Below are 26,463 nucleotides of genomic sequence, written 5' to 3' on the forward strand. Positions count from 1 at the left end.
ACGTTTAAATTTTTTTTTTTTAAACGGAGCCAGCGGGAGGGGGGAGAAAAGGAGGGACCTGGCACCACCAGGTTTGCACTTGCTCAAAAGAGCCCTCAACCCCAGGCCTCAACAAAACCTAAGGATTAGGCTTGGAGGCCTAGCCAGAGCTGCTGCTGTGTGTGACCACCACCTGCTGAGATAGAGAACATACTGAGGAGTTTCCGGCAGCACATGACCACATATAGGGAGGCAAAAGTTTGCTCTCTATCTCCACCTGCTGGTAGATGGACACAACCCACCAGTCTATGGATTGATCAGCTTGATGATATGGAAATGGCTGTTAACCAAACAACCTTTGGCTCTGCCCCAGCACTGGCTAGATACTGCCAAGATAGAGGAAATACTCAATGGCATTATCCAGTTAGCATCACTGAATATTAGAGAATGACACGGGGATGGGGATCTGCAGTAACCACGGGGATGGGTACGAGAACAGAGGCCACAGGGACAGGGAGCGGAAGGGGAAAGATCCCATGGGGATGGGGACAAACTTTGTCCCTGTGTTACTTTCTACTTTGAAGCCTGTTAATGAACTGGACTGCTATTTATGTTTGATTGATGCATACGACAATATTTTTAACATTTTGGAATTACAGGCAAACTTGCTGGCTACAACTAGTAAAATTTGCATGGGGGATCCTGTACATCCTACCAGCATGTCTTCTAAGAAGACATCTTCTATTGCAGGAAGGACTATGGAAGACAGGAAAGCTAGACCGAATCCAGATTGTTGATGGCTTCTTATTCATCCACAGATTAAAAAATCATAACAGTGCTTCATAGGGCATATTTCTTCCCACTAGGTCATACAGAATGGATTGTATTTTGTACCCCTGGACGTTTTAACACGGTGGATTAGGATTTCCTTGGGGTAGTAGAAGTCAGCTATTGTTGGGATTAAAAGGGTAGAGGGTAGTGGGAGAGTATTACAGCTGCTCATTGTTATTATTGTTTTCTATTTGTTATTTATATACAACAGTTGAACAGCATATTGTTCCTTTTTATACTTTAAATAAAAAGATTTAAATATAAAATCATAAGTGTTCGAGCCTTCTGCAGATGAGACCAGAGACCAATAGGGATGGGGGAGGGGCGAGGACGGGGACAGAACCAGGACCTGCAGGGACAGAACAGGAATGGAGACGAGGCATGCGGGGATGGAGTGGGGACGGAGATGGGGCAGGGGACAAATTTTATCCTCGTGTCATTCTCTACTGAATATCCCTCTTGCTAGCAGTTATGCAATTAGCAGCTCCTAGAAAGTACCGTATTTTTCGGACTATAAGACGCACTTTTTTCCCCCCCAAATTTGGGAGGAAAATGGGGGGTGCGTCTTATAGTCCAAAGGTAGACTTCTTCCTACTCACGCGATCTTCCCTGGTGGTCTAGTGACGTCGGGGCAAGAAAGACCCTCCTCTTTCCTGCCCAGCACGCTGCTCTCCATCCTCCTGTATGCAGCCTGACGGTCTCGGCGAGATTCAAAATGGCCGCCGAGAATTGAAGTCTCGGCGGCCATTTTGAATCTCGCCGAGACCATCAGGCTGCATACAGGAGGATGGAGAGCAGCGCGCTGGGCAGGAAAGAGGGGGCTCTTTCCTGCCCCGACGTCACTAGACCACCAGGGAAGATCGCGTGAGTAGGAAGAAGTGGTGACAGGGCTGGGGGGAGGGCGGGATTCGGACAAGACGCACCGGAGCACCTAGGTTTTAGAGTTGGGAAAAAGGAAAAAAAAATTTTCCTATTTCCCTCCTCTAAAACCTAGGTGTGTCTTATGGTCCGGTGCGTCTTATAGTCCGAAAAATACGGTATATAGTAGTTTCACTTTTATTTTTTACTTTATAACTTAATTCTCTCAATTTGTTTTGCTTTAATTTATAAAGATATTGTTACAGTAAATTTCATTCTGATCTAAATAGAATGAACATTTACGAGGTTTCATGCCACATTCAAAATAGAAACTTGAATTTCTAATAAGAGCTAATAAAGACAGGATTAAACATTGAACCAAATGCCCTGATGGTTAATAAAACAAAACACATTTTTGTCTAGACTGGGCTTTTATCCCATATAAGTGCTAAAGAATATGTTCCCTGACCAATTCAAAAATTCACTAAAGCCAAATTCTCACTGTAGACCAATAAACTATTAGCCTTCCTCTTCCATAAAGCTTCAACAAAACAGCAATCTGTCTTCACAGGCTTGCACTTTAGTCCTCTTAGATTAAGAACAGAAAAAAGTCAAGGGAAAATGAAGAACCCGTTTAAAAAAATTTAGAATGACAAAAATACATACATTCAAATTAACCTCTAGCTGGAGGAGCTGGAATTTGTTTCATTGTTCAAATTTATTTTTTTTTTTTTAACAGATATTTTAGGGATTCTTTTACTAAACCACACTAGCGATTCTCATGTGGCAAATGAGAGGAAGCCCATAGGAACTGAATGGGCTTCCTCTCATTTGCCGCACAAGAATCGTCACACAGCTTTGTATTAGTAAACCTCTAGCAATAACGCCCATAAATAACAAAGGGCAAAATAAAGAGAAAACTGCTAGAATCAAACTATCAATCCAGAGAATTTAATTTATACTACGTTCTCTCAAAAAGTGTATCCCTGATTGCGTTTCCCCAATTCTTAACATCACCTTCAAAATGTCATGCCTCTTACCTGGGCTTAATTCTACCAAGTAGGGTAGTTTTTCAGGGGGAAGGGAAGAGCCATATCCAGACCCATCAGCTCTTTCTTTCTTATATGGCTTTCCATCACTTTGTTTCCTATTTTTCTTTGGAATGTAATCAGGCGGCCTCCTTTTCAGCTGAAATACAAGTTCTCCTGAATAAATGAATGAAAAAAAAAAAATCAATGAATGAATGCACAATTTCATTGCCATTTTTCTCTGTAACTTAACAAAAAGAGTGTGTGTGTGTGTGTGTGTATATATATATATATATATATATATATATATATATATATATATATATATATATATATATATATATCTCACAGACTCATGTTGGGTGAGTTAAACATTGCTTTTACATCTGACCGCAGCCATATGATCATTATTGAACTCCAGTGACTCTTGGATGGATCTTCTGGAGGATCTACTAATTGGATTTACTTTGTCATCCATGAACTTTACTACAATACCACTATGTATTTCTTGATCCGGAATTGGCGATCGCCATGACGGTACAATGTAAGCCACATTGAGCCTGTAAATAGGTGGGAAAATGTGAAATACAAATGCAATATATATCCTATATAATAATTCTCACCACCAACGTTCTAATGTGGGACTGCCTGTGTCCGTGGCTCCTGGAGTTGCTGAGCTAGGCTCCTTAGCCAGGATGACGTCACTCACAGCTGATTCCCAGGCAGGGGGAGGAGTAGGGAAACACACGGAGAGCAAGCGGCAGGGAGCGGCGCATCAAAAAACTACAAGCACGACACCAGAGGGGAAAAAAAACCCTCGGCACATCACCCAAGCCCGCCCCCCCCCCCCCGCCGGCACATCAAACACCCCCCCCCCCGGCACATCAACCCCCCCCCCCCCCCGGCACATCAACCCCCTCGCCACCCACAGCTGCCACTGGTAACGCTGTCCAGCCGCTGCTGCTTCTCCTGTTGAGCAGCAGTGGCCGCTACAAAAAGAAAATAAGCCATAAATATTTTTAAACCCAGCCCAAATCATTTGCAAATGCCCGAGACTTAAAATGCAGTCTCTGCAGCCGCTCCTCCTCTCACCTCCACATCGACATGACAGGCGAGAGGAGGAGCGGCTGCAGAGACTGCGTTTTAAGTCTCGGGCATTTGTGAATGATTTGGGCTGGGTTTAAAAACATTTATTGCTTTTTTTCTTTTTGTACCAGCCGCTGCTGCTCAACAGGAGAAGCAGCAGCAGCCGGACAGCGTTACCACTGGCAGGTGCGGGTGGTGAGGGGGTTTGATGCACCGGGGGGGGGGGGGGGGGGAGTCCTGAGACCAGAGAGGTGGGGGTGACATGCTCTCTCTGACACACTCCCTGTCTATCACACATGGCAAAGAATAAGTACTGGTATTACAGACCTTGAATGCCCAAACCTTAGTCCATCTAGAGACTAGTCAAATGCTGGACCAAAAAACAACAAAAAAGCTTTAAATCTACATTTAAACTGGAATTAATCCATTTTCAGTTTTGGCCTCAGTGGTAAAACATTCCACAGGAAAGGCTCAGCATAACAGAATGTAATTTATTAAGGGGAGTGTAAGTAAATATGTGCTGGGAACAAAGTGATATCAAATTGACTGATCTTCGGAAGCACCTTGGAACAGCAGGTTTCCTAAATGTAATATTTGAAAAGCCAAAATTAATTTTTTTTTAAATGTAATATGCTAAAGAGGCCCAATTCACATTTTGAATATGCAGAAACTGGCAGACATGTATAATGCATACACGTCTAAATTCAGATTTTAGAAAGTCGGGATATACGAACACAAAATATGAATACATGCTGAAGGCAAAGTGACACAGTCAGCATATTTTGGCTAGAGCAAAGAGATACCTGGACATTTTCCACACTGGAAAGAAATGCATCTTTGTGACCGCCGACATGATCATCAGGATTTACTCCTGCTCCTAGGGATATCTAGGTTTTAAGGAAGTTCCTTGTTTTATGCAACACTCCACTGAAGTGATTAGAGGTGGTCTCCCTCTTTTGTCTCCCCCCCCCCCCCCCCAAACAAGCACATGTATGTCCATTCCTACATATATTTTAGAATAAGCTCTACTTTGGCAGATCCTGTTTTAAAATATTAGCGGAATTTGATACTACCTTACCTGGATATCGCAGTTCTGATTTCCTTGCCCTTTCTAAAACCCAGTTTCACATGACTGGCAAGTAGCGATGAGTTTTCAATACGGGTGTCACAATTTCAGGCAACATCTTTGAAGCTGTGTTCTGTATCAACAGAATTCTGACAACTCCGTCTTTGTCAACCCATGGCACAAAGCATTCCAATAGTCAATACAGGTGATTACCAAAGCATGAATTAGTAGAAACAAATCCTTGGGTCCCAAAAAGCTCTGAAGCAGCAAATCTCACAAAAGAAGGAGTCCTTTTTCATTTGGGACTCAAAGGTTATTCTCAAAAAGTCACCTCCCCCTCCACCCCAAAGGAATAAGCTGGCCACAAAATTACATTTATTTGTAATGGTTGAATTTTAGAATTGAACCAGCTACAAATTTATTAGGGTTGAGTTTTAGTTCATGTTTATCCAACCACAAAGATACCATGATATCAAATATCCAGAAAGGAATGATTCTTATCTGAAGGGTCCACCATCCTAACAGCCAATCATCATCAAAATATAAATACTAAAAGTTGGTCCTCTATCATCCCCTTACATCCCTCTCTTTCTTTTTGATCATACACTATTACTGGTTGCATCGTTCCGTTATTTTGGTGTAACGATTCACAACTCTTTTTCACAGCACACTTCCACTGTTGCAAAGTCTGGCTACTGCTCGCTCCAAAAACTTTGGCTATTTGCTCCTACTTCGACTTTGCTTCCTTGACTTTGTTGGTTCATGCCTTTGTTATCTCAAAACAGGAGTACTGTAATTCAATTTTCACAAGTTTGCCAAATTCCCAGTTAAAACGCCTTCGTACTTTACATAACTCTGCCACTTGTTTTTTTTTTAAGTTCCACTAAGCGATCAGACCATGTCACTCATTTCCACTTTAACATTCTCTGCTTAGTTCAGAGAGCATATTACACTGGTTTTCCCTCTTCTCCTTCCAAGACTCACTGTTCCTTAGGCTCTCACCATCTGGTTCTTCCTCCTCAACAGGACCACCTTGACTCTACCGGGCATGCTGCTTTTTATTTTTTGGGACCTCCTAAACTCTGGAATGGTCTTCTGCCATATCCACTTGTGCCAAATCTTCCATTAATTAAATAGGGTGGAAACCCTATTTAAAAACTCAATTTTCTCCTAAGCTTTTTGGACTCTGTGACAGCAAGTACTTAATCTTTCAGCATCTACCTTTTCCTCTCCATGGAATGCTTGCTCTTGATTTACCTGTTTCTTTCCTTTTTGTTAAGAGTTTTCCTTTTCATGATTTTATGTTATTTTAGGTTATTGTAAACCACCCTTACCTGCATGCACAGATAGGGTGGTATAACAAATTTTAACAATTAATCAGGTCATCAAACTGACCAGAAAGTATTAAAACTAGCAATACGATCACTTCTTGATTAACTCCACAATATAAATACTTATCCAAAAAAAGTTCCCCATCTATCACAGAAAGATTGAACCACTAAAGAGGAAGCAAACCATTTTAAATGATCCTGCAAACTCCAAATCTCACAATCTAGTAATCGACAATGCATGATTTACCAGATCATAGGCAGAGGACATTAAAAAAAAATTTTATTTATTTATTTTTTTTTAATAAGACTGGAACCATCTCTGCCTCTGACCAAGTTAATTGAGCCACCAATGAACTTTCAGTGTTGTGCACGTTCCTGTAACTGGATTGTCTATGGTGAAACCACAAGGACTACTCCAAATATGCCTATAATTGTGAGCAAACAATTTTCTCCACTAATTTAAAGATAGGAGATTGGTCACCAGAGGAATCAAAGAGGAAGACAGGCAGAGATACCTGCACAAGCAAAGAGAAGCAGGAAAAGCTGTCAGGAAAGCAAAGAGGCAAATGGAAGGAAAGATAGCCAACACAGTAAAACTGGGGGACAAGGCTTTTTCAGATATATAAGTGACAGGAGGAAGTGCCACAATAGCATAGTGAGGCTCAAAGCTGAGGGGGAGGAATATGTAGAATCCGATAAGGATACAGCTGAACTGCTTAACAATTATTGCTGTTCTGAGTTCATGGATGAAAGGCTTGGAGTAGGACCACAGAAAACAAGTGCTAATGTGGATGGATGTATGGTAGACCAGGACCGATTCTCAGCAGACTGTGTTCATAGGCAAAGCAATGGGGCCTGATGGGATACATCCAAAAGGAACTTGGAGATGTTCTGGCAGGTCCACTGTCAGACCTCTTCAATGCTTCCTCAGAGTCTGGAGTGGTCCCCCTGAACAAGAGCAGAAGTAAGGAAGTGGTTGGGAATTACAGACCTGTCAGTCTGACTTGGGTGGTAAGTAAACTAATGGAAATGCTTCTAAAGCAGATGATCGTGAGGTTTCTCAAACTGAATGGCCTGCAGGACCCAAGGCAGCATTGGCTTCACTAGGAGGAGGTCGTGTCAGATGAATCTGATTGGTTTCTTTGACTGGGTGATCAACAATTGGATGTGGAAGAGGCGCTAGATGTGGTGCACTTGGATTTTAGCAAAGCCTTTGGCATGGTTCCGCAAAGGCAACTGAATGCCCATGGTATGGGATCTAAGTGACTGGGTTAAAAACTGGTTAAATTTATTTATGGCTTTTATACCCCGCTCTTTCCCAATCAATAGCAGGTTCAGTGTGGCTTACATGTATGGTACAAAGTATAACAGAGATAATACAAAGTATGGGACAGAGTGTCGCATAGATGATAGAGTTACATAGAGTAGGACAAAAGTGATAGGTGTGGGGAGAGAATCGGAGTGTGGGTGGTGCTAGTGGTGTGACTTAGGATCGGGTTTAGGATTTGTCATTTGGGTAGGCTTGTTTGAAGAGGTAAGTCTTCAGCAGTTTTCGGAAGGGTAGGTATTCATTGGTTTTTCGGATATGTCGAGGTATGGCGTTCCAGAGTTGGCTTTCTATAACAGAGAAGTTGGATGCGTAGTAGGTTTTGTATTTGAGGCCTTTGCAGTTGGGAAGATGAAGATTGAGATATGTTCGAGAAGATTTGGACCAATTCCTGGCTGGAAGATCGATCAGGTTGGACATGTAGCTTGGAGATTCACCATTGAGGATCTTGTGGGCTTTGAAGTTTATACGTTCTTTAATGGGGAGCCAATAAATGGGAGGAGACAGAGGGTAGTGGTAAATAGAGCTTGCTCTGAGGAAAGGGATGTTATCTGTGGTATACTGCAGGGGTCGGTCCTTGGGCTGGCTCTTTTAACATCTTTGTGAGCGATATTGCGACAAAGGGCTGTCTGGTTAGGTTTGTCTCTCTGCGGATGATACCGAACTCTGTAATAGGGTGGACACCTCAGAGGGTGTGGATGGCATGAAGAAGGATCTAGCAAAAGCTTGAAGAATGGTCTGATAATTGGCAACCAAGACGTAATGCTAAGAAATGCAGGGTCATGCACTTGGGTTACAAGAATCCAAGGACACAATAGAATAGAGAATGAAGTGCTTCTGTATATGAAAGAAGAGCAGGACTTGGGAGTGATTGTGTCTGATGACCTAAAGGTGACCAAACAGGTAGAAAAGATGATGGTCAAAGGATACTTAGGTACATAAGGAGAGCGATAACCAGCAGGAAAAAAAAAAAAAAAAAAAAGAGATAATGCCCTTGTAAGTCTCTGGTGAGACCCCATTCAGAGTAGTGCGTGCAATTCTGGAGACCGCACAGAAAGACAAACAGGATGGAGTCAGTCCAGAGAGCAGCTACCAAACTGGTAAGCGGTCTCGGTCATAAAACATATAGTGATAGGCTCATGAACCTTAAAAGGTATATGCTGGAAGAGAGGAGGGAAAGAGGAGATATGATAGAGACATTTAAATACCTCAGTGGTGTTAACATACAGGAGGTGAGCCTTTTTCAAATGAAGGAAAACTCTGGAATGAGAGGGCATAGGATAAAGTTAAGAAAAAATAGGCTTAGGAGGAATCTAAGAAAATACTCACAGAAAGGGTAGTGGATGGGTGGAATGGCCCTTCCAGTGGAGGTCGTGAAGACGAAGACTGTCGGAGTTTAAGAACGCATGGGACAAGCACGTGGGATCCCTTAGGAAAAGGAGGAACTAGTGGGTACTGAGAAAGCGCAGACTGGATAGGCTACTTGGACCCTTGCCCCAATTATCTAATGAAAAATGCCCCAACTCGATTCATTACAGACCTCACCACCCACCTAAATTTCCTACTTCAACAAGGCTCCTTTCCTTCCGAACATGGCAATATTCTACTCACACCAATACCAAAAAAAACCCAAAAACCAGCGAAAGACATCACTAACTACCGACCTGTGGCCTCCATCCCTCTTCTAACCAAACTAATGGAAAACAGAGTGACCTCCCAACTCAACGAGTTCAAACAAAAATTCTCCATACTACATGAGTCACAATCGGGTTTCCGCCCAGCACACAGCACTGAGACAGCCACTCTCACCCTAATCTCCAAATTCAAAAAAGAAATTTCATTTGGCAACAACATACTTCTTCTACAATTCGACCTATCCAGCGCATTTGACATGGTAAACCACGATAGTCTCACAAAACTACTGGACAAACTAGGAATCAGTGGAAACATCATTAAATGGATAAAAAGTTTCATCACCACCAGATCCTACCAAGTCAAATCAACCTCATCTGTATCATCTGCGTGGTCCTCACAATGCGGAGTCCCCCAAGGATCGCCACTATCCCCGATCCTCTTCAATCTTATGATGATTCCTCTGGCTAAATCCCTATCCAAAGCTGGTCTAAACCCCTTCATCTATGCAGATAACGTCACCATATTCATCCCTTTCCAATCCAACTTTGCAGAAATCTCTGAAAAAATAATCACTGGCATGAACATCTTAGCCTCCTGGGCCAATGCCTTCAAAATGAAATTGAATAAAGTAAAAACTCAATGCTTAATCCTCTCATCAAGACACTCCAATCTACTCCCAACCACCCTGATCACCCCCGATGTTACAATCCCAATATCCGACAACCTAAAAATCCTAGGAGTAACGTTAGACAACCACCTAACTCTTGAAACTCACGCAAAAGCCATGACGAAGAAGATGTTCAACATGATGTGGGTACTGAAAAGAGTAAAACCATTTCTCCCCCCAAAAACTTTCCGTAATCTGTTACAATCCACAGTACTCACCCACGCTGACTACTGAAACAGCATCTTCATTGGTTGCAAAGCCCAAATCCTGAAAAAACTCCAGACCGCCCAAAACACAGCAGCCAGACTCATTTTTGGTAAATCACGATTTGAAAGCGCAACACCACTTCGTGAAAAACTCCACTGGCTCCCTATCAAAGAACGAATAAACTTCAAAGCCCACACACTAATCCACAAGATCCTCCACGGAGAATCACCAAGTTACATAACCAATCTGATCGACCTCCAAGCCAGAAACGGGTACAAATCTTCTCGAACATATCTCAATCTTCGCCTGCAAAGGTCTCAAATACAAAACATATTACGCATCCAACTTCTCTGTTATAGGCAGCCAACTCTGGAATGCCATACCAAGATACATCTGAACAACCAACGAACATCTACCCTTCCGAAAGCTGCTGAAAACATACCTCTTCAAACAAGCCTATCCAAACAACCCAATTTAATTTACGAACTTAATCCACAACATTAACCATACTTCAATACTTCCCCACACATCTCTTCCTCTTGTCCTTCTCTAATACAACTGTGTTATCTCTATGATATTTTCCCATACATTATGTTACCTCTGTGATACTTTGTACCCATATATTGTAAGCCGCACTGAACCTATCGAGCAGGAAAGAGCGGGGTATAAATGCCACAAATAAATAAATTTATCAGCCATCATGTTTCTATAAATTCATGGCACTTCAGTATCTAAATGTTTTTTATAGAATCAATTGTGGTCTTGCTATGGCTCATTTCCAACATAAGGAAAACTTGACATCTTGAAAGCATACATTCATCATGCAATAAAGAAAATGTAGGAAGATCCCTATCTCTATAAAAAAAAATAAAAGCCGAATAAAGGTCTAAAAAAGCAGTACATGTATTCATAGAAACAAGGAATATTACCATTTTGAGACACACTGGGTTGAAAAATTACAAAGAATTAGAAAAAAAAAATCAATATCAGAGTTACAAGGTCTGAACATATGACACTTCAGAAGATGAAGCCCTCCCATCCCTAGTATCTATACTGCCAAACTGACATTGTCAGAAGGAAAATATTCTGCTTGTAGATCCATCACTTTCTTCTCAAAGAATTGCACAACAGTACACAGTTAGGAAACAATTCTCCACTAAATTTCCAGATACAAAATTTCTTGGAATTTCCACCTGCATTACCCGGAATAAAGGCGTGATATGTCTGCTGCATTCCAAATTCTATGCCTATAATCCAAGTAACATTTCCAGCATTTATTCAGACTCTCAATGGATTTATTTTTATGCCAAGCCTGCTCTACATGTTGTGCTTGGCACTTAGGTAACTACAAATTCACATCAAAGCACAGTTGAGTAGAAGTGTTTAGTTTTATATTTCTTAAAGGTACAGAGTAGTAGTATAGAAACGATGTACAAACAGATGTCAGTTCTAAAAGCCTGTTCTTAAAAAAAACAGGGACAGCACTCCATAAAGCTTTGGTTAGGCGTAAGCCCCCTAAAAACTTTGCAGAAATCAAGCAAAAATGGGAACAGGACTCGGGGACAACATTAACGGGGTGGAATGTGGGCCTCACATTGCAGGGAATTCCAGCCATTAGCCTGGACGAGAGGCTCCGGGAAAGTGGGTATAGAGTCATTTTACGGGCATATATGTCGGGGCAGCAATTGGCTCATGTAGATTTCCTGCAAGGGGCCACATGTGTTAAGTGCGGCCACTACCCACACACATTATACCATGCTTTTTGGGCATGCCCCGGAGTGAAGGCTTTCTGGCGGGAGATTACTAAATTCTTAACTCAACTGTTGGGGACCCCTGTGACAGGATCCTGGGACCACTTTGTGCTGAATACGCAAGGGGCATTTGGTAGGTGCTCTAAGACAGCTCGACTCCTGAGCCGTAAATTGTGCTTGGTGGCCCTGAAAAGCATCTTACAATACTGGACTGTACCGGAGGTGCCAGCCTACTGGCACTGGAGAAATCAAGTACATTTGCTGGCTACTTGGGAGGCTAGGGGGGCTAAGGGGTCCCCGAAGTGTTTAGCGCGTTTTACGCAGATTTGGGGCCCTTATTTACAGGCATTGAGTCCAAAGGGGCGAAGCTTGCTTCTGAATAAGGGGTAAGAGGATACTATCAGGAGCCCCAGAGAGCATCCATACGATATAAATGGCTCCACTAGGGGGAGGGGGGGGTGCCCTAGGACTATCAGAGTCCAAGTCCTGGGATACGAGAGGGAGGGGAGAGGGGCAGGGAGGGGGGAGGATGGGGAGGGGGTGAACAGGAGAAAGCAAAAAATGGATGACAGACTTTTTCACTAGCTTTTTGTTATGTATACTATGAAGTGGCTATGTTATTTAGGCCAGATATGGTCTATGTCTAATTTTGATTGTCATCAATAAAAATGTTGAAAATAAAAAAAACAGGGAGAAAAGGATGTTTAAGTGCTGTCAATGTGCAACAGAAACATCCAATTTAAGAAAAAACAAACAGGCACGTGTCTATATTGTAAAATAGGCAACAGGAGATAGGGAATCCAAAGCACAGGAAAGGACGCAAAGCAAAAACAGCTCAATGGGCCTCCAAGAGAGGGTTGACAGCCTAACTTTATTGAAAGACCTGACACAGGTCATGCTTCAGCCCAACATTTGCATCAGGAGTCATCAATGTCAGTAATACAAACTGGATAAAATCCTCTGTTCTTTCAATAATCAGTAAGCAATGCCACCAAATAAAAGCCAATTTGCTCATCTGAGGAAAGAAAATACTGCCAGGACTCTAACAAAAAGTGTGTTAGGTAACTTGTCGACCTCTCCCATGGCATCAAAAGAAAAAGCCACGATTGCGAATTGAGCATTTAACAAGAGCTGCCAAAATGCATTGCCTGTTGATATTGAAAGAACAGAGGATTTTACTAGACAATTGCTGACCCTGACGAGCCCTGATGCAAGCATTCCACCAAAACATGGCCTATGTTGAGTCATTCAATAAAGTTTGGCCATCAACACACTCTTGGAAGCACCTTGTGCTCTTTTTACTCGGCTATGTTATAAAATAGCCACAAAGATGTTCATATGCTTAGTCCACAGAACCTGGTGTGAAAGCTAGCACATGGGTCATTATCACACTGTTATAACTGCCCTCTCAAGAACAGTCAGTCCAGAACCACTAATGGCTGTCCATTAGCATGACTGCAAAGCTCTGACCCAAACAAGAAGTGTGATCCCTCTCCTTGACAAACCTCCTCAGAAGTCCAAATTCTCTTCCCAGCCACACCCCAAAAAGACAAGCAAACCACCTCTAAGCACTTAAGCTAAAAGGTAAAATCCCCCCCCCCCCCCCAAACTCAATATCTTGCCCCAGACCTACACAGGGCCTGCACTGGTCATTAAGTAGTTCCAGGCTTTACAGGTCACTTGCTGCTGCTGCTAGGGTGGCGCTGGGAAACAATATGGTGCAAATACTCCCTACTTTTGAGTACTACTGGAGAGGGGAGAGGCAAAATATTGTATCCTAGCACTTTGCCAGGTATCAACAGTAGAGAGGAACTGCTGCCGCCCGAAACCACTGAATTATCAGTGCAGATACAGGATAGGTCCCCAAGAGAGGGGGGAGGTACAGGGAAAGGGTTGGGGGTAGAGAAGGACTCAGTCATAAGAACAGAGGAATAGCCATACTGGGTCAGACCAATGGTCCATCCAGCCCAATATTCTGTTTCCAACAGTGGCCAATCCAGGTCACAAGTATCTGGCAGAAACCCAAATAGTAGCAACATTCCATGCTGCCAATCCCAGAACAAGCAGTGGCTTCCCCATGTCTATCTTAGTAGCAGACTATGAACTTCCCTTCCAGGAACTTGGTCAAACCTTTTTTTTTTTTTAAGCCAGATACACAAAGCACCATAACCAAATCCTCCAACGAGTTCCAGAGCAGAATTATTTGTTGAGTGATAATAGATTTCTTCCTATTTGTTTTAAAAGTATTTCCATGTAATTTCACGGAGTGTCCCCTGGTCTTTGTACTTTTTTGAAAGAGTGAAAAAATTGATTACTTTTACCCATTCTACACCATTCAGGATTTTGTAGACCTCAATCCTTTCCCGCTCAGTCATCTCTTTTCCAAGCTGGAGAACCCGAAACCCTTTAACCTTTCCTCACATGAGAGGGAATTCCATCCCCTTTATCATTTTGATCATTCTTCTTTAAGCCTTCTCTAATTCCAATATATCTTTGAGATACAGTGACCAGAATTGAACGCTATAAAACAAGTTGAGGTCACATCATGGAGTGATACGGAGGCATAATAGTATTCGTAGTCTTATTTTTCATCCCTTTCCTAATAATTCCTAATTTTAGTCTGCCACCACACACTGGGCAGAACATTTCAGCATATTGTCTACGATTACAAGATCTTTTTCCTGGGTGCTGATTCCAAAAAGTGGGCCCTAGCATCAGGTAATTATGATTGGGATTATTCTTCCCAATGTGCATCACTTTGCATTTGTTCACTTTAAATTTCATCTGCAATTTGGATGCCCAGTCTTCCAGCTTCTTAAGGTCTTCCTACAATTTTTCACAGTCCGCATGTGTTTTAACAACTTTGAATAGTTTTGTGTTACCTGCAAAATTTAATCACCTCACTTGTTGTTCCTATTTCCAGATCATTTATAAATATGATGAATAGCACCAGTCCCAGTACAGATCCCAGCGGCACTTTACTATTCACCCTCCTCCATGGATAAAAATGGTCATTTAGCCATACCCTCCATTTCCTGTCCAATAAGTACATAAGTATTGTCATACTGGGAAAGACCAAAATGTCCATCAAGCGCAGCATCCTGTTTCCAACAGTGGCCAATCCAGGTCACAAATACCTGGCAAGATCCCAAAAAAGTACAAAATATTTTATACTGCTTATCCCAGAAATAGTGAATTTTCCCCAACTCCATTTAATAATGGTCTATGGACTTTTCCTTTAGGAAGTCATCCAAACCTTTTTTGAACTCCGCTAAGCTAACCACCTTTACCACATTCTCTGGCAACAAATTCCAGAGTTTAATTACACGTTGAGAGAAGAAAACGTTTCTCCGATTCGTTTTAAATTTACTAGTCCTAGTATTTTTGGAAAGCGTAAACAGACGCTTCACATCTACCCGTTCAACTCCACTCATTTTATAGACCTTTATCATATCTCCCCCTCAGCCGCCTTTTCTCCAAACTGAAGAGCCCTAGCCGCTTTAGCCTTTCTTCATAGGGAAGTCGACCCATCACCTTTACCATTTTCATCACCCTTCTCTGCATCTTTTCTAATTCCACTATATCTTTTTTGAGAAGCGGCGACTAGAATTGAACGCAGTATTCAAGGTGCGGTCGAATCATGGAGTGATACAAAGGCATAACATCCTCATTTTTGTTTTCCATTCCTTTCCTAATAATACCTAACATTCTATTTGCTTTCTTAGCCGCAGCAGCACACCTAGCAGAAGGTTTCAATGTATCATCAACGACGACACCAAGATTCCTTTCTCGGGCTGCGACTAATAACGTGGAACCTTGCATGACGTAGCTATAATTCAGGTTCTTCTTTCCCACATGCATCACCTTGCACTTGCTCACATTAAACATCATCTGCCATTTAGCCGACCAGTCTCCCAGTCTCATACGGTCCTCTTGTAATTTTTCACAATCCTCCCGTGATTTAACGACTTTGAATAACTTTGTGTCATCAGCAAATTTAATTACCTCACTAGTTACTCCCATCTCTAGGTCATTTATAAATATGTTAAAAAGCAGCAGTCCAAGCACAGACCCCTGGGGAACCCCACTAACTACCCTTCTCCATTGAGAATACTGACCATTTAACCCTGCTCTCTGTTTTCTTTTTTTTTTTTTTCTTTATTGAATTTTAATTTTTACAAAGAGTAAACTTTGAACAGATATACCAACATATCCATATCAATATTCCACAAAAAATATTTCAAATAGACAAAGTAAACATTGTCCACTAAAGATAATATCTTTATATTGGATTATAGTCCACAATATGACGGAGGGAAGCAAAAATTATAAGTGCCATTTTAATCCACAACAGAACACTACCTCCTATCCCATGACTCTCCAATTTCCTCTGCAGTCTTTCATGAGGTACTTTGTCAAACGCCTTCTGAAAATCCAGATACACAATATCAACCGGCTCACCTTTATCCACATTTGTTCACCCCTTCAAAGAAATGTAGTAGATTGGTGAGGCAAGATTTCCCCTCCCTAAATCCACGTTGCCTTGTCTTATTAATCCATGCTTTTGAATATGCTCTGTAATTTTGTTCTTAATAATTAGTCTCTACCATTTTGCCCAGCACCAACGTCAGACCCACCGGTCTATAATTGCCCGGATCTCCTCTGGAACCTTTTTTAAAAATCGGCGTTCCTAATCCACAACAGAACATTGCCTCCTATCCCATTACTCTAATTTTCTCAGGGGTATCTCATGAGGAACTTTGTCAAAAGCCTTCTGAAAATTTAGATACAATACATCAACTGGCTCACCTTCATCGACATATTTATTCATGCCTTCAAAGAAATGAAGCAAATTGGTGAGGCAAGTCTTCCCTTGGCTAAATCCATGCTCAATCTGTCCCACTAAACAATGTTTGATTATGCATCCTGTAATTTTATTCTTTATAATAGTGTCCACTATGTTGCCCAGCACTGAAACCAGCCTTACCTATCTAATTTCCCAGATCACCCCTGGAACCCTTTTCAAAAATCGGCATTACATTGGTCACTCTCCAATGTTCAGGTACTACAAATGATTTTGATGACAAGTTACAGATCACTACAGCAAATCAGCAATTTCATGTTTGAGTTCTTCCAGTATCAAAGGGTGCATGCCATTCAGTCCAAGTGATTTACTACTCAATCCAACACGTAGGAATGCACTTCTGGGAGGGAAAGTGGTCAGGGGCAGGATAGCACCTCTTGAGGAATTGGTAAGAGGGAATGACCTGCAGGGGGGAGTTGTGGATGGGGGTGATGTGTTTGACGAATGTATTGCCGCAGCTTGCGGTATATGCAGGGAAGATACTGGGCTTGCTACCTGCAATTACCATCCAGGCTTTGTAGTTAACCCAGGATAAATGCAAACACTAACTTTTCTTTCCTGAAACGCCCCCCCCCCCCCCCCCCCCAAGATGCCCTAGGTAGCAGGACTAACTCCCCATATCCATTTGTTAGTACGTGGGCATTCATTCCCCTTCTGAAATGGGGAAAGGCAGGCTATTTTTTAAGATCAACCAAGTTTCACCCAAAACACAGCAAGACCATATTACCTTGCCATATGCAGTTTCTTAGGTTTATCTCAACTTTGTAAAATCAGAATTTAGACATTTCCACAATATAAACATCTAAGAGTTGGATTAAGAATGTCTAAAATCTGAACAGAGCTTTTGAAATGAGCACCATAGTATATGAAACATCTTACCCAACTGAGAATGCCAAACCTCCACCTGAGCCTTTACAGAAGCTAAAGTAAATTGACTGGTTTTATGTTTAAATCTTTAGTAACACAAAGTGGAGGTCACAACAATAGAAAATCACACCAGCGTAAAACAGTTCACCAAACGCATTAACAAAATGTGGAACAACAACAATTTCAGCCTGACAATCCTGCTGGGACAAGTCAAGAGCACCATAAACGTAAAACAGTGACCTCAAAGGCACCCACTGAGACCACTAAAAAGAGACGTGTAATGAAGAATCCATGTCTTGAATATTTGAATGTGAGGGCACTACCCAAACATATGACAGAGTAGCTGGAGAATGCTGACACTTAGGACAAGCAGCAAAGGAACAAAACACTGCCTTGAAAGCCCTGTTGGGAGCTACATAGAGACAAAAGGGCAAATTTGTACTGCAGACTGGTCCACAGTAACTGTCTCAACAAGTTCAGTCAACCACAGGAAGGCTCATTTAGAAAAATCCAGTTCTTCCATCGTGTTCTGCAAATATCGATGATGGTAAGTCAATGGAACTTTATTCTAGGAGCCAGTATTAAGAGTGTCTTGTCCATTTTGACACAAATTTATCCAGCCCAAGCTAAACATAAGCAAACTGATCCGATGCAGGTAAAGAGTAAGCAGTTCGCAGCTCCGCAAAGGTCTTCAGTTTCCCATAATCTGTTGAAGTTAATACAAGAAGTATTGAATGCCCAGATCTCCCCAGTGGGCAAACAGTGGAGTCCGAGCCAGGTGGAAAACCCGGATTACGGTGTATGGCGAGAAAAGGAGTCACTTCTGCATTAAAACGGTGTCGGTTACACAAACAGCACCAGGTAGCATATGCAGTGTGCAACATATTACTCCGCAACAAACTGGGGGTCATCCCCGGGATAGTATGGAGCTGTCAACTAAAATGCTCTGGAAGAGAAGGAGGTCTCTATAAGGAGTCACTGAAAAATCCTGTGATCCCCGATACCAGTCATTAATATGTCGCACTGAACAAGCCATAGTCAAATATTGTACATTTAATAATTTCAGCCCCCCCCCCCCCCTCACCTCTTGGTTTCTAGAGGACTATCTGCAGCAGCCTGGCACGCCAATCCCGTCAGAGGAATCGTTGAAGCTCCCTGTGAAATAAACACTCATCTTGTTCCTTTAAATACAAAGGGAGCATCTGAAAAAAGTAAAGCCAACAGGGAGCCAACATCATATTTAAAAAAACCAATTCTCCCCAAGAGAGAAACAGAACAGCCATGCCAGGCATCCGGCAGACATCTCTACTCTAACCTGTTACTACCTTAATCACTGCTTCAGTCCATCATTCTCACTCCTTAAGAGTAGGCTCAACTTCCATTGGCAAGAACGTACTAACGAGTGAAAAAGCTTTTTCATAGTGACCCCTGACCATGTTTCCATCTGTGAGCGAGTGACTCATAACAGCCTGGTTAGAACCTGTTACATAGCAGACCTATTAGCAGCCAATTAGATGTTTGACTCGTTAGAAACAAACTTTTTTTGTTAAATTTCTTTTATAATGGAACATATATTTTGCACATTATGTTCATTCTTGAATAAGATCAGTCGTGTTGGCTCATAGGTATTTAAAAGGAAAAGTACTGACTTGATTAAATGTTTTTTTTTTCTCAGAAAAAAAAAGAAGAAATACTTCAGTCCATCATTCTCACTTCATAACAGCCAGACTGATTTCCACTGCATCTCATGTTAAGGCATTAGCGGAAGGCTCGGGCCCCTTAGAAGGCCCTGGGAAAGCATCAGGAGAGTCTGTGATAAATAGTTATCAGTGTTTGCTTCACTTATATTTTCCTTCTTACAATGTGTTTTGGGTTAGGGGATTTCCATGTTTACCAGATGAGATAGGTATGTGGACAAGAGTGAGTCAGGGGATATATCAATCCAACTTTTTCAGAAGACATTTAACCAAATCCTTCTAGAGACTTGTCAGTAAATTAGTGTCCTGGAATAAAAAGTAATCTATTAAAGAAAGGCAACTGGCTAAGAGTTACAAATCAAAGAATCAAAGATAATAGTCCTTTCTCACAAAAGTAAATATTGGAATATCCCAGAGATCTGTACAGTAGAGTTTGGGGTTTTTTTTTTAAACTATTTTCCATGTTATACACATACTCCATATAAACCCAAAACCTACCCCATCCCTCCCCTCCTTCTCCAAATATATACAAATATCAGCTGGATGCTACAGTTATAATCCTATGAATTCATAAGGGCAAAATGAACAGATACTTAGCCAAAATAGCCAATCATTTAGGTTATACATTTTACTTATACAGAATCAACCACTGGACAGCTACGCATCCACTATAACAGACTCAAATTTCAACATGCCCTCTGAACAGGGCCATCAATTTTGACAGTATCCATTCTGCCACAAAACTCTTCCATATCCAGTAATTGTGCCTGTTTCCAAACTGCAGCAATTTCACAGCTGCAATACACAGTTTGATCTCTATTCATTTTAATTAAAAATAGTATATGCAGTTTTCAATAAAGTGGATAAAACATGAAACAACCCATCACCCATACCAGAACACGCCAAGACTCTGGTCCAATCAAAATTTTGCCTTCCAGTCTCATCATGGAATGAAATGACTCCCTATTACTACCAAGTTTTTCTACTTTCCAAATTGGCCTCTGCTATAGATTCAAGGAGGGGAGGGGGGCTGCAACTTCTTTAACGGAGGACCCATAATTACATAGGTTCAATTTCCTCTCCTGTGCCAGTTCTCACTGAACATAGCAAAGAGGGTACATCTTACAGACTCAGTTTGTGAACGCAAGATCTATTTTGGCAATAAACAGCTAGGGGAATCACTAAGCATAAAAGCCTGGAAGATAACTGCCTTAATCAACATTACTATTACCTTAATTTTAACTCAAGCCACCATCAAACAACAAAAAGAACACAAAAAGAGGGTGCCATATGCTCTTTAACCCTCACCCTTGTTATAAAAGAGGAGCAGGAACATTTGGTATCATCTGCAAAGCTGGAAGCCCCAACAACAGCATGTTACATAAGTTATTTATAGAACCTAGTAATTATTTTAAGACAGAACAAAACTTGTCTGTTTTTACAAAAAAAGGCTGCAAGTGCCTTCTTTATTATTAACTGCCTAATATGAGCTATCAGAGTTAAATTGTCAATCATGACTCCAAGATAATGTACTTTATGACACATTAGAATTATATGATCATTCACTCAAACCATATCAATACCATATCAGATGTGTCACAGCTCCAAGACCAAAAATTGTTTCTTAATAATTCAGAGACCAAGAGAGAATCAATTAGCTAACACTTCTTTACCTTGTCACATGGTATTTAATGCATCATTCATCTTCTCTATACAGGGTAAATATCTGCATACATATGCAGCGAATCCCTAATTACATAGCTCTTCACACACACACAAAAAAAGTGTATAGTCAAAAATACTGAGCCTTAAAACACATAAAAGCACCATAAAATAAACAGAGCAATCTGAACTATACAGTACTGCTACCTGCTCAAAAAGTAGGATATAAATCAGTTAATATACTTAACTTCCAATGAATTAACCTGATAAAGCATATAAATGACCAATGATCAATGTACTGTTCATTATTTGGCATTTAATATAATTCCCTTCATGGCAAACAGCAAAGCAGTTCAGAAAACAAACTGGGAACCAACAGAAGCTGGAAAGCAGTATACAAAAGGGGTCACGGACATATGTCTATCAGGGCTAGTCCAAAGTTACTTGACACCCTAAGCATACCATCAGGTGTGCATTCCCCTCCCTTCTCTATCTCCTTCTATTCCCCTTGGTCTTACTTAAGAACAGACATATTGTACCAGACAAACTGGTCCATCTAGCCCAGTATACTGCATTCAACAGTGGCCAATCCAGGTCACAAATACCTGGAAGAAACCCAAACAGTAGCAACATTCCATGCTATCAATCCCAGGGCAAGCAGTGGCATCTTAATAGACTATGGACTATACCTCCATGAACTTGTCTAAAAAATGTTTAAACCCAGATATGCTAATGCTGTTACTACATCCTCCAGCAACAAGTTCCAGGGCATAAGCATTCTTTGAGTAAAAAAAAATATTTCCTTCTATTTGTTTCAAAAGTATTTCCACGTAATGTCATTCAAAGTCCCCTGGTCTTTATACTTTCTGAAAGAGTGAAAAATCGATCCGGTTTTATCAGTTCTACACCACCCAGGATTTTGTAGACCTCAAATCATATTCCCCCCCCCCCCCCCCCCCAAGCCATCTTTTCCAATCTGAAGAGCCCTAACCTCTTTAGTGTTTCTTTATATGAGATGAGTACCACCCCTTTATCATTTTGGTTGTTCTTCATTGAACCTTTGCTAATTCCACTATACCTTTTTTGAGATACGATGACCGGAATTGAATGCCAAGGCAAGGTCGCGTCATAGAATGACACAGCAAAGATACTTACCTGTGGCTGGTGTTCTCAAAGGGGTGACGTCATCCCAAGAGAGCCTGGTATGGATGCCAACTAGTATACAGAATAGAATCTTCTAGCTGCATCCCACTGCGCATGCGATAGTGCTTTCCCACCCAACATATGAGCATGGGTCCTCCAATCAGGTAAAAAAGCAAAAGGCCCAAACTAAAACTCCTAGGAGAGGGAGGGAGGGTATGCAAGAATAGTCAGCCTGCTGTCCTTGGAGAACACCAGCTACAGGTAAGTATCTTGGTTTGCTCTGAGGACAAGCAAGTCTTCCTATTCTCACAAGTGGGAATCCCTAGCTACCAGGCTCACCAAAGATAAGAAAACTAGGATAACAGTCTCGAAACATCAAGACTAAAACTTCAATCAATCAAACTATATACATACCAGCTGTGGAGGTGCAGCCTAGAACAAACAGGGCTTGGGAGGAGAGTTGGATTCTAGAAACCAAACAGACTTTTGCAGAATTGTCTACTCAAGCTGACTTTCGCGCAAGTATCCTGATCCACACAATAATGGGATGTGAATGTGTAGACAGAAGACCAAGTCATAGCCAAATCTCCTCTATAGAGGCCAATCTCAAGTGGGATACAGACACCACCATTGCTCTGACATTGTCAGCAGTGACATGTCCTTCAAGAGAGACAGCCCAGCCTAAGTATAAGCAAAGGAGATGTAATCTGCTATCCAATTTGAAAATGTGTGTTTGCTGATGGCCACCCTCAACCTCTTGGGGGGTCAAAAGAAACAAAAAGCTGGGTGGACTGTCTGTGGGCTTTAGTCCGCTCCAGATAGAAGGTGAAGGCTTGCAGTACACTTTCACTAGGACGGCATGAGGTGCTGGGAAAAATGCTGGCAGAACAATTGACTGATTAAAGATGGAACTCCGACACTAACTTAGGAAGAAACCTGGGGTGCGTGCAGAGGACCACTTTGTTGTGATGAAACTTAATACATGGTGGATGAGCTACCAGGGCCTGGAGTTCACTGACCCTACAAACTGAAGTGACCACCACCAGAAACATAAAACTTTGCAGATTAAAAATTTCAGTTGGCAGATTTACAGAGGCTCAAAAGGAGCTTTCATTAGCTGGGCAAGGACTACATTGGGATCCCATGACAAATGGAGGTTTGGAGGAGGGCTTTGTCAATAACAAACCTATCAAGAAGCAAACAACTAGAGGCTATAGAGAGATAGATTGACACCCCACCACCACATAAGTGCCAAGTGCACCAAGATGAACCCTTACAGAGTTGGTTTTTAACCCAGACTTGGAAAGATGCAGGAGGTACTCAAGCAGTTTTTGTGTAAGGTAAGAAAAGGGATCTAAGGCCTTGCACTCATACCAGATGGCAAACCTTCTCCATTTAAGAGTAATAACACCTCTTAGTGGGATCTTTCCTGGAAGCCAGCAAGATATGGGAGAACACACAGGCAGTCCGAAGGACCCAAATTCTACACTCTCAACATCCAAGCCCTGAGAGAGTCAGAGATTGGGATGCAAAAGGGACACCTCACTCTCTGTGACGAGAGTCAGAAAACAGTCCAATTCCGACGGATCTTCGGAAGACAACTCCAAAAGAAGAGGGAACCAAATCTGCCACAGCCAGTAGGGAGCGATCAGAATTGTGGTGCCCCGATCAGTCTTTTCTATGAGAGGAATGGGAGGATACGCATACAGTCAGACACTAGTCTGCCGTTCAACCTGAGCCTGGAGCAGAACCGAGAGACTCTGATAAGATGAGTGGTGAAAAGATGGTCAGTATTCTCAATGGAGAAGGGTAGTTAGTGGGGTTCCCCAGGGGTCTGTGCTGGGACTGCTACTTAACATATTTATAATTTTTTTTTATTACATTTGTACCCCGCGCTTTCCCACTCATGGCAGGCTCAATACGGCTTACATGGGGCAAAGGAGGGTTAAGTGACTTGCCCAGAGTCACAAGGAGCTGCCTGTGCCTGAAGTGGGAATCGAAATGAGGGAGTAACTAGTGAGGTAATTAAATATGCTGATGACACAAAGTTATTCAAAGTTGTTAAATCGCAGGAGGATTGTGAAAAATTACAAGAGGACCTTACGAGACTGGGAGACTGGGCGTCTAAATGGCAGATGACGTTTAATGTGAGCAAGTGCAAAGTGATGCATGTGGGAAAGAGGAACCCGAATTATAGCTACCTCGTGCAAGGTTCCATGTTAAAAGTCACGGACCAAGAAAGGGATCTTGGTGTCGTCGTTGATGATACGTTAAAACCTTCTGCTCAGTGTGCTGCTGCAGCTAAGAAAGCAAATAGAATGTTAGGTATTAGGAAAGGAAAACAAAAATGAGGATGTTATAATGCCTTTGTATCACTCCATGGTGCGACCGCACCTTGAATACTGTGTTCAATTCTGGTCGCCGCATCTCAAAAAAGATATAGTGGAATAAGAAAAGGTGCAGAGAAGGGCAACAAAAATGATAAAGGGGATGGGACGACTTCCCTATGAGGAAAGGCTAAAGCAGCTAGGGCTCTTCAGCTTAGAGAAAAGGCGGCTGAGGGGAGATATGCTAGAGGTCTATAAAATAATGAGTGGAGTGGAACGGGTAGATGTGAAGCGTCTGTTCATGCTTTCCAAAAATACTATGACTAGGGGGCATGTGATGAAGCTACAATGTAGTAAATTTAAAACGAATCAGAGAAACGTTTTCTTCATTCAACGTGTAATTAAACTCGAATTCGTTGCCAGAGATGTGGTAAAGGCGGTTAGCTTAGTGGAGTTTAAAAAAGGTTTGGACGGCTTCCTAAAGGAAAAGTCCATAGTCCGTCATTAAATGGACTTGGGGAAAATCCACTATTTCTGGGATAAGCAGTATAAAATGTTTTGTACATTTTTGGGATCATGCCGGGTATTTGTGACCTGGATGGGCCACTGTTGGAAACAGGATGCTGGACTTGATGGACCTTTGGTCTTTCCCAGTATGGCAATACTTATGTAAAGATCTACCAAGGGGGTGCTATGCCATATTGAGAGACCACTCGTGCGGCTGCAATATACTGCTCAGTCTGTCCGCCAGGCATTTTTGCTGGTCAGGTAAGTGGCACAGATGTCCATCCTGCAAAGAAGAGCCGATTTCCACATGCCTACTGCTTCCTAACTCAAGGGGTAGGATCCCTGAATTAGAGGGAGAAGAGAGCTCCGTGAAATCATCGTGAACTTTTCTTTTACCCTCAGGTCTAAGATAGGTCGGAATCCCCGCGCTCCCCCTCCAACCCCCCATTTTCTCAGTCACAAGAAAGTACCTGGAATAGAATCCCTTCCTTTCTTCCCCCGGTGGAATGGGTTCGACTGCTCGGGCCTGTAGAAGGTACTGCACAAGTACCTGATCATGCTGAGAGCTGATTTAAGACACTCTAGGTGGGCAATTTGTAGGACACTGACACCAATTCAGAGTGTACCCGTGATGGACTATTTGAAGAATCCACTGGTCTGAGGTTACAAGGGGCCATCCGAGTTGGAAAAAGTGAGCCTCCTTCCAGGACGAATAATCTCTGATGGGCTATGCTCTGCTGGAGCTACACAAAAGCTTGTACTCTGCTTTGACTGGGGAGTTAGCTGGGACATCTGGGGACAGGGCTGGCAAGGCCTAGGACTTTGGCCCCGAGTCACCTGAGCCAACCGACCAGGAGGCTGGTTCCTCAGCCAAAGCAGATGTCTCTGCCCAATTGAAAATCTTCTTGACGAAGTTGATGCAGATGGATTATATCGAGAAAGTGTGGATTGTGCCTGTATGCTTCTTAATGGAGGTCAGCAACCTCCTCCACTTTCTCTGCAAATAAGTTGTCCCCTCAGCTTAGCACAGCATGTCCGCTAATCTCTCCTTAACAACCTGCTCAAAGTCAGACATGCAGCCAAGAGAGCCTGTGCATCCCCACACCCATACCAGAGAGCCTGGACACAACATCTAAAGTATCAAAGGTGCTCCTGGCCATTTAATGTCTGCACTCCATCTACTTGTTGGCCAACAGGCGAAGCTCAGTGGACTGTTCCGAAGGGAGAGATTCTGCCACACTGTGTACTGTTTATCAGAGACTCCATGCTGATATAGAGTTGGTAGGTCTGGATGCAGGCAACAAGCTTTGAGGCCTGAAAAGTTTTCCAAATGAATCCGAAGTTCTGGCCTCTCACTCCCAGGGGCACCGGGGCATGAGACCAAGAACTCGTGGCACATCTGAGAGAGTGGATTCAACTACCATGGAGTGGTGAGGCAACTGGGCCCTCTCGAATCCAGCCGCCTTCCGGATAGAATACTGCGTATCCACCTTCTTGGGTGCGACCTTTACTGTGAGTGGATATTCCCAGTTCTTAAACAGTGAATCCTTAAGGATAGGATACAGTAGCACAGTGACCTATTCCTTAAGAAGAGACATAGCCCAGAACAGATAGCATCTTTGCCCTGGGC

At 42.3% G+C, this 26,463-nt stretch overlaps 1 protein-coding gene across 9 annotated transcripts in view; it reads right to left on the bottom strand.

The window, feature by feature from the left end:
* AFDN (afadin, adherens junction formation factor) overlaps positions 1 to 26,463 on the bottom strand; it is a 414,469-nt gene that overhangs the window by 228,859 nt on the left and 159,147 nt on the right. For all 9 annotated transcript variants that reach the window (XM_030195932.1, XM_030195930.1, XM_030195924.1 and 6 more), the window contains exon 8: positions 2,709 to 2,873. In XM_030195932.1, the coding sequence (XP_030051792.1) occupies positions 2,709 to 2,873 (165 nt within the window). The remainder of the gene's footprint in view (positions 1 to 2,708; positions 2,874 to 26,463) is intronic.

This window comes from Microcaecilia unicolor, chromosome 3 (genome assembly GCF_901765095.1).
Source record: "Microcaecilia unicolor chromosome 3, aMicUni1.1, whole genome shotgun sequence".
NCBI classification, from domain to species: Eukaryota; Metazoa; Chordata; class Amphibia; order Gymnophiona; family Siphonopidae; genus Microcaecilia; species Microcaecilia unicolor.